Source organism: Orbicella franksi, chromosome 12 (assembly GCF_964199315.1).
Source record: "Orbicella franksi chromosome 12, jaOrbFran1.1, whole genome shotgun sequence".
In the NCBI taxonomy this organism is placed as follows: Eukaryota; Metazoa; Cnidaria; class Anthozoa; order Scleractinia; family Merulinidae; genus Orbicella; species Orbicella franksi.
The window spans coordinates 9,001,952-9,019,043 of record NC_138156.1 but is presented as its reverse complement, the minus strand read 5'-3'; the positions used below and the strand labels follow the sequence as shown (position 1 = coordinate 9,019,043).

Here is a 17,092-nt window from a genome sequence, read left to right as displayed (position 1 = left end):
GACAGTAAACCAAAGTATATAGTGCATGACAACTGCCAACTTCCCTCTCTCCTTCGATCTGACGCAGAAGGCTATGGAGTCGATTTTCGCTCTCCTGGCGTTGTTTTCGAGCTGTCACCTTCTAGTTAGCTCCAACAATGCTAAGTTACCAGGCATGCTGTTTCCAAGAGATTCCGAAAGTCGAGAAGTAAAGGATTTGAGTGGATTTTGGAATTTCCGGGCTGACATGTCTGCAAATAGGAACGCAGGGTTTGAGCAAAGCTGGTTTGTTAAACCTCTTTGGCAGGTACGAAATTTCATCTTCCCATTAGTTTGCAGAAGCAAGGTAGATTAAATCACTAAGAAATCCGCTTGTCCAAGTTTCACGTTCTTTATAATTAAGCTCCTTGAGGTGATTTCGTACTCGCATGAAAATTCACCAGCATATGTTGCTTCATATTTTTAAGCTTCAACATTTAATTTGCCATGCTGTTACTTAAGAAGGAGAAAGTTTCAGGCAAAACATTTCACATAAAAATGCCCACTCACAATGTGGGAGCATATTGAGTATCCTGTTGTCAAATCCAAGGGCTGTACTGCGCATGTGTAGGTTTGATAGTGAAAAAGTCGCCAGGCAAGAATGAAATGAATCAAAGTGGCTGTGAGTCACTGAACTTGGAAAATATGTTATGAAAGGGTGTTATGAGGCATTGCTCATTAAGGAACTACATGTGATGTGAGGGCAGTCTAGCTTTTGAACAAGGCCATAAAGCCTTTTTCCATTCAGGGGCGTGCTGTGGGGTGTCTGGAAAACCCGAATAATGAATAGTCATGAATAGCATATAGTGAATAGTCCCGAATAGTGCGAATAGTCTCAAATAGTGTAGATAGTGGCGAACAGTTGTGAAAAGTGGCGAATAGTGACAAATAGTCGTCAATAGTCACCGCTTTAGATCTAATATTCTGTGTTAATTAATTATCCAAATAAGCAACAGAATTTCAGTGAATTTATTACCTTTTGTTCTCCAGACTCAGGCTAGGGCTGTCCATCACCAACATTAAGAAAACAGAAAACACAAGGATAACCTAATAAAGATGTATTTACACTTTTGCAGTGGTTAAAACAGAAGAAATTACGTTTAGAAACTCCTTATGTCCTGATAAGCACCTGTGCTTTTTAGCGAGAAAATCCCATCCTACGTTGCTGCGAGGTTGACTGCAAGATACTGGGTACCCTATTTGCCACCATTTGCCACTACTTGCCACTATTTGCCACTATTCATCACTATTGACCACTATTCAAGACTGTTTGCCACTATTTGCACTATTTAAGACTATTCGCACTATTCGTACTATTCGCTATTTGCTATTCGGGACGATTTGTGAATATGCGCTATTCGCCATTCGGGTTTTCCAGAGACCCGTGTGTTGTGATATTTGCAAAATGAAAAAGTTCAAGGCTAAGAAACTGTTTGTCACTCAGGCCTGCCTACACATTTTACATTACATGTATCTGTACATGTCTTCCTTGTGTTGTAGTCAAAAACGGCAAGGTCGTTTTGTTTGGTCAAAAGTGAGGTATAGACTGAGTAAAACACTTTAGCCTGTGGTACGTAAACAAAACATAAATACTTTCACCCTCTGGTAACTTATGTACAAGTAGTTCGGTGTGATAAGTGCTGGCTCGCCATGTGAGACGTTGGGAGCTCAAATCCCAGCATTGTCTGCTGATTATTTTTCCTTTTCTTCTTCATAGTTTTTTCTTTTTCTGTCAAGAAGCCATTTACCGAAACTGGGGGGGGGGGGGGGGGGGACTCCTATATGACTGAAAAGGTTGGGGATGCTTGTCGTCTCGGGTACAAATCAAGGATTCTGGTCTCACTTAGGGTTTTGATGATGAAACAACACCATTTTTAGCTGTCAAAGTATCCTTTAGGGTGCACTGGAGGAAATAATAATGAAAGAAATGCTCTCATTTTCTGACGAGCATCCCTTGCCTTTTCATATGGGAGTTCCCCCCCAGGCTTCCAAATGTCTAATGGGAAGTGAAGTAGTGAAGGAATGATGGAGTGAAATCATTCCACCTCTACAACTTGGAAAATATTAAATATTTTCCAAGTTAAAAATGAATGTTAAAAATTAAGCATTAATAACTGGCCAGTCAAGTTCTTTTATGAGCATTTACAACATTTTATTAACTTCATTTTACTTCTTTGATCATCATTGTGATCAATGCTGTCACAGTCTATCTTCATGCCACCAGTATCCTCAGAGACCCAGGGGCAGTTAGTTGGGGCGGGAGGAACTAAATGCAGTAATAATTGAAGCATCAAAAGTTTTTGCCTGATTTTTTCCTGCCCACCCCAACTAACTGCCCCTGCCTCTCCGAGGAAGTGTGGGATGTTTGGCAGGGACATGCTTCTTGGTTCATTAGATCATAGTCCCTTTTCAGACCAAAATTACCACTTCCATACCTTTTTTTTTAATTTGGCCTCTGCAATCAATAAGACGTGTTTTCAGTCCAGTCCAAAGAAGGAAAAATTGTGTTTTATTCTATTGAATACTAAAACTATATCACCTCTCTTACTCTCTCTTTCATTTGAAAGTTTACAGCCCAATGAATAGTGAAAGGGAATTCTACGCAAATAATTGGTTTGCCTGCTCTTGTGGTTTCCTTAAAACCACAACCACGTGTATTTTCAGACCAATATGACAGATAATACTCACAGACTCACGGATTTTCACCTGTACACCTAACCCTGGGAGCGATGCACAGGGATGGGAGTGTGCATCAAGAATTTTGAAAGCAACTCCTAAGGGGTATCATTATAAGATCCTGCTTTGTGGGTGTGCCTTGAAATTTTTTCACCCCTAAGAGGTACCAATTCTAAAACAAAACATTATCTGTTGTCTTTTTTTTTTTCGGTTCAATACCCTAAAAGGTACCATTGGAGTTCCACCTGTGGACTTTTTAAGGCTGAACACTCTAAGAGGTACCAAAAGCACTTTTGTTACCCCTAAAGGGTATGACGAGCACCCCCGTCCTTTTTATATTGGAGTCCACCCCCCAGGCACCTAACCTGCTCAATAATCTTTCTTATTCGGATGGAGCATAAAGGGGACTATCATGCTTAATAGCAAAAATGCTTCTGGAACATGTAGCAGGTCATAATTTAACGACATATTCAATATACACTAGTTTGGTATACGTTACAATCTGTTAGATGCAGCACTGCACAAATTCTCAATTTCTCTTATAGCTTTCATATTTTCTATATTTTCCGATGTTTATTACACCTATGTAAACTGAAAAAAAAAAAAATGAACTGGCTTCTTATTTTAAGAAACCATTTCTGATCATCTTTTTTTAAAATTTTATGTTGCTATTTTATTAATTTGAAATTATAACAAAAATATAGCAAGTGCATTGTGCTGAAACTCATAAGTTATTTTAAAGAGACAATTTACCAGTATTTAATGCTTTTCTAGCAATTAAAGTTATCTTGATTGTTTTTGTTTTTACTTCACTTTAGACAGGTGAAGTCATCCATATGCCTGTACCATCAAGCTATAATGACATTACACAGGACAAGGCCTTGAGGGACTTCATTGGCTGGGTCTGGTATGACAAAGAGGTTTATGCTCCTAAGACATGGAAATCAGACCAAATCAGGGTGGTTCTACGTTTTGAGAGTGCACATTACAACACCATAGTGGTAGGCTTTATTTTTACTCTTTGTTCTCTCGGCACAACTTTTGTTTTCAACCCAACCACCATTTCCTCACAAATGCAGGGCTGTCAATAAGTTTTGAAGCAGCCGTTGCATGTAAGTTATCACCCGTAGCAGTAAAATACGTGGCTGACGGCCGCGTTCCGAAGGCGCGACAGGGCCTGAGCATCTAGGGGGGTCTGGGGGCATGCTCCCCCCCCCCCCCCCAAGAAATTTTTTTGAACATGAAACCCCTGGAAATGCATTTTCCTGCTTTCTAGGGCATGAAAATGGCAACTTTCCTAATCAAAAATGCTGATAAAACAGTGATAATATGTTATAGTACATCATCAGCAAATAGTGAAATAACATCTTTGCTGCACCAACCTATGCAAGTGGTCCTTATTTTAGTAGTTTGTTTTTCACAGTGCATAATTTCAAATTCATGCACCTTAATTTACAGTGATCAAATGAATAAAGTTATAAAATATCTCCAACAGACTTGAGTGTTCCTTGTTTAAAAAAAGGTAAATGACAGTCCATAATCAGCAATATGGTTTGATGTTTGCTAACAGTTATAATAATTCGTTATTATGGTCAAATGCAAAAAACGGGAGTGAAACCGGAAATAAAAATTATAATAACATTTCTACATTACCGAGCTATCTTACCGTTAGAGGAGCTCAAATAAGCTGGATCAGACATTGAACATCTCTTTCCGTTACAGTGGTAATAAGAATGAAATGCTTTACCATTTCTATACTCGGGAAATTTTTCTTCCACTCTTTTTAGCATAATAATCGGTTCTACAGGTTGCCCACGTGCAGCTGAAGTACTTGCAGTACTTGAAGCTGTGATCGCTGGTATTTGTCGACTGCCTCGACCAGCTGTTTCGTGAGCTTCCTCATTTCCATCGGTCCGTTGGGATTTAGAAAAAAAATCTGTCGATCCCAGGCTGTTTTGACGTGGGCTCTTTACTCTTATTCATATTAAAACATAACTTTCTCTACACACGCGCGGGACCAAACACGATCGATCGGCCTGGACAACATTCTACATCGGTCGGCGGAATTTCTCAAAAGGTAGGAGCAGCACATTGCGTAATAAGTTTCGCTGCTTAAAATGGCGTCTAAATGTAATTCACGGCGATTAAGCAAACTGAAAGTTCATCTCCAGAGTAAAATATAAATAGTAGAACCAAGGAGGCAAGACACCAAGAAACAGTTATGTTTATTTTAACAGGTAAATGTTTAAAAATAAATTAGGTAAGTGTAGCATGTTCGTACCATCAATCGACATCTTCACCCGTAACATCGAGTCAACTCAGCCGTAACAGGTGTTACGGGATACGGCCCTTAATGACAGCCCTGCAAATGAATGAAAAAATGACTGAGTGCTAAGCTGATATTATACATCAAAGGTACTAGTCACCCTTGTGGCTGTTAAATCTCAAAGTAAGGATGAACACTGTCTATGGGTCAAATACTTTATTTACAACCTTGATACAGCAAAAGCCTTGGAGTACCTTCTTGTAAACTTTGATTGACTTTTTGATGTTTAAATTGTTCATCAATATTATTAGACTGTACCGTCTGGGACACTAGATCATAAACAGCTATCAAAGGAGGCTTTTTTTCACAGTATAATGTGGACAGAACTACATGTAGCGTGCTTACCAGAGTGTTAGCTTTTGTACTTAGAGGGATAGTAGGAGTGGCTGAAATGGTCAAGTGATCATTAAGTTACCATATTGTTTTTTTATTATTATTATTTCCAGTGGCTAAATGGTAAAGAAGTGATGACGCATTCTGGTGGCCATTTACCATTTGAAGCAGATGTCACATCACTGCTGTCCTATGGCAGCATTAACAGAATCACTGCAGCAATTAATAACACATTGACACCTTCTACCCTCCCCCCTGGGGCAATAAAATACCTTGTAGATGGTGATAGGTAAGTGGAGAACATTCAAATCTTCTGGGAACTGAAAAGGGTGGAATATAGATATCACTGGTCAAAAGAGTTCACTTGGGCTCATTTGTTTATAGTAGAAAATTATGCTGATCCAAGATTGGGGTTAATTTTCAATTCTATATTAACAATTTTGTTAAAAATTATCTAGCATCTTACACACGTAACATAAAGTTATCAAAGGGCTGCAGTCACATAGAGCTTTGTACATGTTGCATGCCAGAGATTTTAGATAATAGACTTTCAGTTCATTATTTACCTTCTTAGTTAACTTCTAACTGTTCATGAAAATGCACTGTAAAACAAAAAAAATAATAATAAACTTAGTTTGTTGGTTAAAGTTTGAATATTGGATTGGCATTGACAGTGTTTCTATTCTAACAACTTGCCCCTTGCAGAAAACTTACAGTTGCTGCTATGCCGTTGAGACTCGTTACTTCTGCAAATGTCTATAATAGAGGTTGAAGGTTCTCAAAATTAGTCTAGGAGACAGTGCTCTTTCAAGATCTATACTTTGAAAACAATCTTCCTTATGCTATATTTTGACTGCAGTCAAAACTGCATTTTTTTCTAGCTAATTACTCCCTAACTCTTGTTTTAGAACTTTTCAGGTAAGTGCCAACATTTATCATCTCTGAAGATCTCTCATCAATGCAGTGCGGAGCACATGGTGTCTAACCCTGCATTATCTGATTTCAGATATCCTCCAGGTTATTTTGTTTTAGAAACTACCTTTGACTTCTTCAACTATGCTGGTATTCATCGTCCAGTCAAACTTTACACCACCCCTGTTGTGTATCTGTCAGACATCACCATGACAACAAACCAGTCTGGTCAGGAGGGTATGGTCAAATTTTCGAGCACAGTGTCTTCCACTGGTGCGGTGAATGTGTCCATGAATTATGAACTTGTCGACAAGGCTGGTAATGTGGTAGCTTCAGCAGAAGGTTCTGACTTGTTTGAAGGAACACTGGTTGTAAAGAATCCAAAGCTTTGGTGGCCAATTGGAATGAGTGATCAGCCAGCATACCTCTACTCACTGAAGGTGTGGCTAAAAATATTCAGTGGTTAAAATTTTTGAACATATAGCCCTTGACAGGTCTTAATTGCATGAAGGTTGCAGATGTGGACATGTGTACCAGAGGCTAGCACTACAACTCCAGCCCCCTGTTGACAGCCACCCACATGGCTGGCAGTGTCAGCAACCTACTTATGAGCCAGAATCCACATCCTCCTTCACAAATCTAGGAGTCTGTATGTGTATCACTTGAGAATGGGAATGTTCACCAGCAACATCAAGGGCCAAAGCGCCCTTCCCCCCTCCACTTTCCCTCATCAACAAGAAAGGCTGAGTAAGACTGCTAACAATGCAAAAAACGTTCCTTCTGAGGGAGTAAGAAAATTGAATACATTAGGTATATTTTACTAAGTCTATCTAATTTTCGTTTGGGACATTGTAATAGCCTTGTAAATTATGGCAGCTCTGTCACCTTAATATGGATACTTTTGAACTGATAATTTTGTATTTTCACTCTTATTATCTCATGTCAACCCCCCTTCAACACCTCGAGGTCATGTCGTTGACTGTATTTTGGCTTTTCAGGTCCTTTTAGTTGGTAATATAAATTGCATGTTCTGGTAGTTTGTAACCCTTTCTTCAAGGTACCAGCATCCAAATTCTCCGCAAATAATCATTAACCAAATTTAGGCAAGTCTCTAAAATAAAAAAAAGAAACAGATGGTCTAGTTCTCCAATCTAGTGCTGCATGAAATGTATAAATAGCCTGTTTAAAACTCTGACTAGTACATATTAACTGTTTCCTGCCAGGTGACAACTCACTCATCAGAAGTAGATGATGTTTACCATTTACCTGTGGGTATTAGATCAGTTGAAGTGAAGGAAACAAATTTCCTCATAAACAATGAGCCATTCTACTTCAAAGGCTTTGGCAAGCATGAAGATTCTGATGTAAGTTGCATTTTGGAAGGAACTTAGCCCAGCTCACCAAGAGTCTCTCTGTAGCTCAGTAATTAGAGAACCCAACTGGTTTGTTTTTCTTTCTCCAACTCTCGTGAAAAAATAAACATTTAATCTTTATAAACTTTATAGATGTAGACATTGCTGTGGAAAGCACAATTATGGTTTTCATTGCAATTGTCCTAGCACCTCTTCCAAACACATTACTTTCTTTAAAATCCCCTCTTTGAATGTAGCACCTATTTGTGTCATCATTAATTTACACCCTCCACACCATTTTACTTCCTTTAACACAAAGTAAAAAAGTTTCTTGTTGAGACTAAAGAACTGTCTTTAATGAGAGAAAGGTAATGAATACAATTGATGAAATCTCCAGGCGCTGTAGGAATGTTTTCAAGCCTTGTGAAAATGGTAGTTTTCTCAGGTGTACTTTTGTTGAATGTACTGTAGTCAACACAGAATCAGATCAGGGATTATTTCCTTAAAGTGGTATTATGATCAAATTTTTACCCCTTTATCACATAGAATTCCATGAAAGAATAAAAACACTGTTTACCGTTTGCAAATATCTGCATTAGTTTCGGAGATATTTAAGTTTGAAAAATGCATAAAATATGCAAATGAATGACTGATGACATCATACAATCAACCCAATATTATATCAAGTATATAAATAGAGTTATCTTGGCCAATTTGCAGCACAGACTATTGAAACGTGGTGGGCTAATATTTCTACAGGAAACACACCAAAGGCTATATTCTGTTCCCATTGCAACTCACTCTTTTCCAGTCTCCACCCACTTGATTTCAATACGTTAGTGATTTTCAGCTCGAAAAATATTAAATGAGGCAACAAACTCGAACTAACATATTTATAAGCTTGCTGAATCGTGCACATGAGGTACCATTAGCAAATATCAAAATGGAATGCCGACTGTGGCCAGAAAAGCCTTTAATATTGGGGAGTCTGGAACCCAGTATGTTGCCATGGTAACAAAATTTCTAAGCTCGTATTGTGGAGCATATTTAGTAGAATGTTACTGCAAAGAATCAAACATTTCTGATAGAAATTGATTGAGATATCTTTCTTCATCATATTTGATCCAAATTGGTTGAGTGTATGACGTCGTCACTTGACTAATTTGCATATTTTAAAAAAACTTGAATATCTCTGGAACGAAAAGAGATGTTTGAAAATAGTAAACGACATTTTTTCTTCTCATACAGACTACTTGTTTATGCTTTAAAATGGCTAAGATAGGTAAGATGCGATTTTCATCATAGTACCACTGCAACATTGCTTGGGAAGAGGGGGCAAGGTGTCAATCTCGCCTGAATCTGGATATTTAAGTGTCTCAACACCTTGTGATTTGAGTTTTCAGCATTGCTTAGCATCAAAACCAACATTTTTTGCTGTAGATTCGCGGTAAAGGAATGGACTATGCTCTCATTGTCAAAGACTTCAACATGATCAAGTGGCTCGGAGCAAATTGTTTCCGCACCAGTCACTATCCATACGCTGATGAAATCATGGACATGGCTGACCAGCAGGGAATTGTTGTCATCGATGAAAGTCCTGGAGTGGGAATTAGAAAGTAAGCAATACCATTCAAAGTCTTTTTTTTGAAGGCATTAATCAAACGACTCGGCTGTGCTTAACCTTTCTTGCCTGTTAAGTGAAATCTAACGCTAGCCCCAGTTGCTATTGTGCTGCCCCGGGAATTTAAAACTGTTAGAACTCTTCTGGCCTTTGGTAAACTCAATTTACGATGTTCACTGAGCTTGCTCGTTACAGCTAGTACATGTAAGGCAAACTGATCAATCTCTTTCTGTGCAGTATAGTCAAAGAGGTAACCATTTTGTCGCTCAACAACCATCAACCAGAAGTTAAAGAACATTTACCGCGCATATTGAATTCTTGATTGGACTAAAAAGATCCCGTTATCACAGATTACAATGCATTACATTTGTTCCAGAATACTTGACCATTTACTAAGCGCGGCAAATGAACGAAAACCGAACGTTCAATCATTTCAAGTTTCATTCATTTAACATCAGTTTGAAAATGGCAACCATCAACATCAACTACATTTTTTTCCCGCTATTTCTTATTCATTTCATGTAATGCAGTCTCAGCTTGTTGCAAGTTTTGGGAAATGCATGGATTATACAGGGCTCCTATGGATACCAGCCTTTGAGCTGAACGGGCTACCCTGTTTAAATAAAGTTTTACTTTACTTTACTTTTATTAAGTACCATGATGCTGACATTATGAAATATGTATCCCTCCAGCTTGGCAGTGGGGAGGGTTATTCCACCCCTGGCCCTACTCCAGGACTGTTTTCTTGCAGGCTAATGTTCTTTCAAAAACTTGTCAAGCTGTGCGATGTTTTAGACGTCAAAGTTTTCAACCTAATGTAATATACCTTTTCACCTTGTTACAGCGAGAACTTCAGGAACGACACCCTCCATCATCACCTGGATGTCATGGCAGAGTTGGTTCGTCGTGACAAGAATCGTCCATCGGTAGTCATGTGGTCTGTAGCTAACGAACCAGCTTCGAATTACGCTGCAGCAGGGCCCTACTTCGAGTAAGATTGTGACTTTTATCTTATGCTAGCAACACCATGGGTTACAGTGTGTAAAACATACTCTTCTAATGAGATCGATGGCCATTGTAGTAGAACTGAAACACACTAAACTACCTATCCTGTTTGGTCACATCTGTTTTGTTATACATCAATTCCATCATTCTACTTTCAGTACTAAAATGTTTGTCACGAGGCACAAGTAAAGTTGTTATGCTTGTTATGACCCATTCAACTGTGTCGTTGGAATAAAACGTCACTTCTCTTGTTATAAGTACTTAGTGCTTTGGACGCGTTCTCTAGTCCTCCACGCTAAAGGCAACTATTATAGTAAGGGCTGCTTTTCATGCACGACAATATATATTTTAGTGCTGCACTGCAAGGCTGATCGCGTCGTTGTGTGATTTGCCAAACATGTTACCAGCTGTGACAACTTATTGTGGGAATGAGGCAATGATTACAACTTTGTGTAACACTTTGCCAAAACTTGCGACAGGATGGAGGATGCGGGGTAATACGCGCAACAACTCTACTGGACTTGCAATGCAACAGTGTTGTATACCACACAAGTTGTAAGAAACTGTAGTCTGTACGGTATTCATGGCCTCAATCTTTAATCCTCTGCATCATATGCTGTCTGATGTGGATGCTATTTGTTTCTCAACAGATCTGTAATCGCATTTACTCGCTCCCTGGACCCAACTCGTCCTGTTACATTTGTGACTGCAGCAGCCGCTAACACTGACCACGCGGTAAGGATCTGGTATAGCTATTCAGTTTCTATTTTGCTGGACTTTCGCCTGGGTATAAAAGTCACTATCTGGCAGAACTCTGTAAAAGCTTACAATTGTGTGTGTGTATCACTCCAACAGGTGCAGTATGTTGATGTTATTCTACGCAACAGCTATTACGCCTGGTACCAAGACCCCGGACAAACACAATTGATCAGCCGCCAGCTAGAGATAGATTTAAGAGCCTGGTTTGACAAGTTCCACAAACCAGTTGTGCAATCTGAGTATGGGGCTGACACGGTAGCGGGACTTCACACGGTGAGTTGTTAGACCTTATACAGTATATCAAGCACGAAAGACCGTGTTTGACCACATTTCCAGAGAAGAGAGTTGAAAATACGGCTCGTTGCAGAGTATTTTTGACGAACGTCGACCTGTTTGAAAATGTGGTTAAAGACTGTCTTGAGTGTTTGATATATCTTCTCAATCGAAACTAAAACTAAGGAGAAAACGGAGAACTGAAGAAAATCGTAAAAATCTATGCTAATTAAGATCAGATATCCAAACACCGCCACGGTCATATTTCCTTTGTTTAAACTATGATGAACTATGATTTGTTTAAACTATGATTAATTATTGATGAGTTTGAGAAAACAGGGTCCGGTATAAGAGGATATTGTTTGGCCTTTCCCAACCAAATACTTGACAACCACATTGTAACTTTTCCATGAATGTTACTTGTTTGTCTCTTTTTATCTAGTACTGAATGTTCATATAAATCTGTAAAGAAATTTGTATGTTATTCTGGTGTTGCCAGTTGGTCAGTCGGTCACTACCTTGTTTCGTCCGTCAGCTAGTCAGCCATGCAAGTGGGCGGACAGGCTGGCTGGCAGGCAGCCGGCCAGAGTGCGACAAATCAGTCAGTTTGATTGTCAATCAATGAGCGAGCATATAGCACTGACTATCTGCTTTTATTCCCAGGATCCCCCTCTTATGTTCACCGAGGACTATCAGGTGAGAAAAGCAAACTAGTAACAAGATATATTTATTGCGTTCTTAACCTGACGACAACATTATATCTTATTAAAGAAGTGCAAGGGCCGTACTGGGAGATATCGGCCCAAGGTTTTGGAAAAAACATACTGAGACTGATATCCTCCCAGTACGGTCCCGAGCAAGATTGGTTAACAAGAGATCTATTACACGACTGAAAATCGTTTTAGAAAAAAAATGCCACGATCACAAACTGAACTGGAAAAAAGCGCGCAATTCCGATTGGGAGTCGACTAGACGTATGCTCACGTTTGATATTAAACAAACCAGAAGGCCAAGAAAATTGGAAAAGTCTTTTTTAGAGAAGTAAACCATGAACCAACCTGAACAAGAAGATCTGTTAGATCTTATAACCGCGCTTTTAAAATTTAACTGTTTTCTTAGTACTACAGTCCCAACGCAGTGCATATTCCAAAGCAATCTTTGATGATTCATTGATTACTGTAGACATCACAGCAATTGATCAACATAAACTCTATTATCGCACCATCAGTCGTAGCCGTTGTGACATCTCCGATGACGTAATAGTCTTAATCTGGAAGTTTCTTCGGGATATGTATGGGCATGAAGATACGAACACTATTACAAACCGCTTTCTTTCTTTAAAGTCACGATTAAATTTAATTGTTTTTTTCCCTTGAGTTAAGGGTTAGCAAAGAAGTCTCACGAGTCACATAATTCAAGAATTGCGTTATCTACGGCTATCTTTAGTACGGTGGTTATTTCCCTATCAATGACGTAATCTTTGCACGTTCTGACACGTTCTTTGCTTGGCTTCCAAACATTTAATTTTCTTTCCGATCTATGAACTCGCTGAGATGAAACAGTCAAAGGATTTACTTCATTTGCCTAAAACCGCAAGAAATACTCGCAAAATTACAAATAAATTAATGACCGTCGCTTCTGCCGAAATAAACTTGCAAAGTAAACACGATCTTATTTGTCACGTAGCGAAAGTGAAAGCTGCAACGTCAGCGCATTCCATGGCTGACGTAATACCTTTTTTCAGCGTATTTATTACTCCCTTTAAATCCAACGCTTTGATAAAGCGAAAAGAAAATATATTTTACCCACAAAAAAGAAAACAATATCCGTAAAATTGTTCGTGTGTTTATGTTTTAACAGCTTCTGGCGGAAAAACATCACACGTTGCGTGACTCAAAGTTTGGCCGAGCGGAGGTCTGCGTCTGGTCACCGACAAAAAAAATACACAAAAAAAAAATAAACCACGGGTAAACCTAGAACCGCGCTCGGCCCATGGCCGCGCGGTTAAAAAAAATAAATAAATAAACCACGGGTAAACCTAGAACCGCGCTCGGCCCATGGCCGCGCGGTTAAAAAATCTTCAAGTGTGATCGTGCGGCATCATTCGGGACAGTGCCCGGTCCAAAAGAATATTGGACCGGCACTGAAGCAATCTGATTGCATTGGTTGGTTTTAGTTATTGGCCCGCTGAACTAACTTGGTCGTGTAATAATTAAATGTAGTTGTACTTACTATCCAGTCACTCGTACTCAGTCAAAGGTTTTGCTAGTGCCAGGGGCCGTCCTCGTGAACAATGAAAATTTTAACTTATGTTCAAATGTTTCTTAAGTCCCCCCGCCCCCCTGAATAGGGGATATGAGTCTCCAATGTGATAAACGTCATTTCATTTTTAAAGAGGTCACTCTCCGAAATCTTTCGTGAATTGCGTTATCTTGTTGAAATCTTTGGATGTTCACTATTGTTGCTGATGATGTTCTTTGCTTTAACCAGGTTGAAACAATCCAGCATTATTTCCCAGTGTTTGATAAACTAAAGAAAGAATTCTTTGTTGGTGAACTGATATGGAACTTTGCGGACTTCATGACCAAACAACGTGAGATCTTCTTGTTGTTAATAGCTGCATTATCCTCCTACTTAGTAGACTGCGAGCAGTCTCTTTTGCTCGAAAATCCGTGGGGAAGAACGCAAAGAAGTACACAACACAAGTGAGCAGTCGTGAGCGTGCGAGCGTCACGCTTACAGTCACGCTCGCACGCTCACTCGTTTTGCGTTTTTCCCCACGGATTTTCGAGGAAAAGAGAGACTGCTCACAGTCTACCCACGTAGACGCTTTTATGAGTTGTGACGCACTCCTGGGAAGAAACGATTGCGTGAAGAGCCCAAAGAGGGCTATAACTGCATAAGATAATACTTGGACATAAATTTGGAAGTAAAGTAGTCTGAGCAATAAGATGGCTTCCTCTGCGCATTCAATTCATTCCCTACTCGTGCACGTCGGTTATTGGACCAAAACGTTCCATGCTGATGACATAGCACTACATTGATCTGTGTCTGTGATTGGTTGTAAATAGTGTGCGCGCGAAAATTGAAAGCGTGCAGCAGTAAATCCCAGGCGATACACAGATCACTACTACAGTGTTATGTTACCAGAATGGAACTTTACCCGGTCGAAGGGGAGGGGAATGAATGAAGTGTCTGTTTACTCAGGCCAGAGATAAAACTAAACTTTTCGTTTGTTGTGTTTGTTTTTATTGTTTCAAGAAAGGTTCCTTACTTGGTAGAAGTAACCAGGTTTACAACGAATTGTTGGTTCAACTAATTATTAGTTCAGTTCCTGAGCTTAACTGCTGTATATAGGCATGGTGGGGAGAACACCCGCAGGACAATGGTTCAATCCCTGGTTCCTCCCATAGGTTCAACCCCAATACAGGCTGGGTGGGGAGTTTAAGGACTGAACTAACCAATCATTAGCGTTATCTAGTGTTAAGTGTGCCAGTGAGTCCTGGCGCGTATTTTACACATTTTATGCGTGATCTAAAGGAGCTCCGAAGCATGCCGTGTATCACAGGAAAACCAAAAATATCGCCCTCTTTTTGAAGAACAGTGCTCAAGAAAGAATAGAAACCCATCAGGACATGAGGAGGGGTAATGAGAATGGATTACAACAATGGACCGACTCAGACATGTGCGGCTCCCATTGTCTTGTGTTCCGCTCAGATTTCTTCGCGTCACGAACGTCTTATATTTCAGAGCTAGAGAGGAGAAAATACCAAGCGACATTTCTCCTCAAAAATCTTTAGAATGTATCGAGAAAAATCAAATTGAGCTCAAATCACTGTTTGTGTGTTTTCAGAAATAACGAGAGTTGTGGGCAACAAGAAAGGGATCCTGACTCGCCAACGGCAACCGAAAGCCGCTGCTCATGTTCTGCGCCAGCGATATCTAAACATTCCAGTGGGAAGAAGTACCAAGAAGGACGATGATGTGGACGTTTTACTCAGATTCGAGAGTAACAACATGGCAGACATGGCTCAATAGACAATAGAAGATGAAGGGTAGAGAGTTAATTGCCCCTATAGGCTTTATTTCCAAGGTAATCCCTCTAAAAGTATTTTCAAATTACCCCCGGTTTCGGAAATCCTAGCAGGGTATAGAAATAGCAATCCTGCATTTTTCAAGGAAAGACTTGGTACCATGTCTAAAAATAACTTAAGAGGGATTTAGGAATAAACCTCTCTTAGCCTTATCTTCTCTTGGCAGTGAGAATCTCTAGTTTAAGGGTGCTTTCCATTATACCAAAAATTACAGAAATTTCGCTGAGTAGTCAAATGGAAAGGTTCGGTTCGGTTCGGTTCGGCCCAACCGGAAGATTCGGGACCACCTCTGGAAGTGGTCCACTTTGATCGGTCGGACCGAAATTTGCAGTTCCATTTTGAAAAACCGATCCGTTTCCCTCCTCCCCTTCAGTAGATTTTCACTTGTGTGGTTGATTGGGGAAAGGAATAGAAAATGATAGGAGCCATTCTTCTCGCTTGGCCCGGTTTGTTCGGAAAATGTCGTTCCGTTTTTCCTTGGTTAGTTTTACTAGTTTCTGATCGGTCGGTATGGCATAATGGAAAGCGCCCTACATGTAATACTGAAAGGAGGTGATAAGCACCCTGTACGAAAGTAAACCTGAAATACTGCAGTGTGCAGACGATTTTGTTAAACAATTTTGTAGTATTTTTTTAGTAAGTTACGGCTTCAGTTTTATGTTTTCTGATTTCTACATAGTCAGATCATTTAGTTCGTGTAACGTTCTTTAACCAATCAGAGTGAAGATATTTGCTCAGCCAATCAAATGCATTTGACTTGGTGTACGCAATTTTTCCCGCGCTTTCCAAGGGTTACTACCGGTTGTTGACAAGTTTTTTTCATTTTGATTGGTTTGTTGCGCGTAGAGTGGTTTTCAATTGAGTGTCGTAAAACCAAAACCAAAGTAGTTACTCTAGCCATTCGCCAAGGACACAGGCAATCCAGTGAACCAATCAAAACTCGAAGTAACCATATGGAGCTAACGCGAAGCGCGGGAAACCGTGTGCGAACGAGACAGGATTGGTTTTGGTTTTTCTGATTGGATAACAAAGTGGCGTGAGTTTGGTCAAGCCAATTGTGCAGCGTAGCAATGCGAAACCAATTACTTTTCGACACTCAAGGGAAAACCACTCTAATTTAGCTTAATTTCAGCCATAGGTAACCGACCCTGTGTTGTTTGAATAATGTTTTGATGAGCCAAAAGGGACAAGTCCTTTCGAAAGGTCATTTTGATATTCTTGATAAAGCTTTTCGCCTGTCGAGAAGAACGATATCAAAATTGTTGTAACATTCCTCAAGTTCCTTAGCTAATAAAAATTGATAATGATATTGTCAATAGTCAGTGCAGATAGAAAAACAATTTTAAAAAGGAGCTTGCCACAATAAAAGTAATCTGGAGTAAAAGAATGTTTATTGGATGAGTCGTGAGAAGTGCAAAAGGTCCTTCTTCGGAATCCTCACCCTTCACCTGGCTTCGCCTCTCTTGAATTTTAGCTCACGTTACCCGACATAACAGAGCCTTAGCAGGTAACAGGTAAACCCAGGCACTTGCCTCAGTCATTGTATTTGGTGTTTTTTGTTTATAGTCATCATAAATACCCTAAATACCTAGGAAAATAATTGAACAATGGACATTGCCGCAGTTGAGTTTTTTTCTAGCTACGGTCCTGCATGAAATAACCCTTCATCCATGTTCCTTTGCCTGAGTCTCCCTTGGCTCTTGCCTTCTTACTTTTATCGCTG

General features: G+C 39.7%; 1 protein-coding gene across 1 annotated transcript; it reads left to right on the top strand.

Annotated features, from left to right (window-relative positions):
- Positions 1 to 25: 25 nt before the first annotated feature.
- Positions 26 to 16,764, top strand: LOC145462787 (beta-glucuronidase-like). Its single transcript, XM_081446392.1, has 12 exons — positions 26 to 286; positions 3,513 to 3,695; positions 5,467 to 5,642; positions 6,360 to 6,705; positions 7,489 to 7,629; positions 9,058 to 9,233; positions 10,083 to 10,229; positions 10,894 to 10,978; positions 11,099 to 11,275; positions 11,939 to 11,971; positions 13,766 to 13,868; positions 15,129 to 16,764. The coding sequence occupies exons 1-12, from the start codon at positions 26 to 28 to the stop codon at positions 15,311 to 15,313; spliced, it is 2,013 nt and encodes a 670-aa protein (XP_081302518.1). The 3' UTR covers positions 15,314 to 16,764.
- The last annotated feature ends 328 nt before the right edge of the window (positions 16,765 to 17,092 follow it).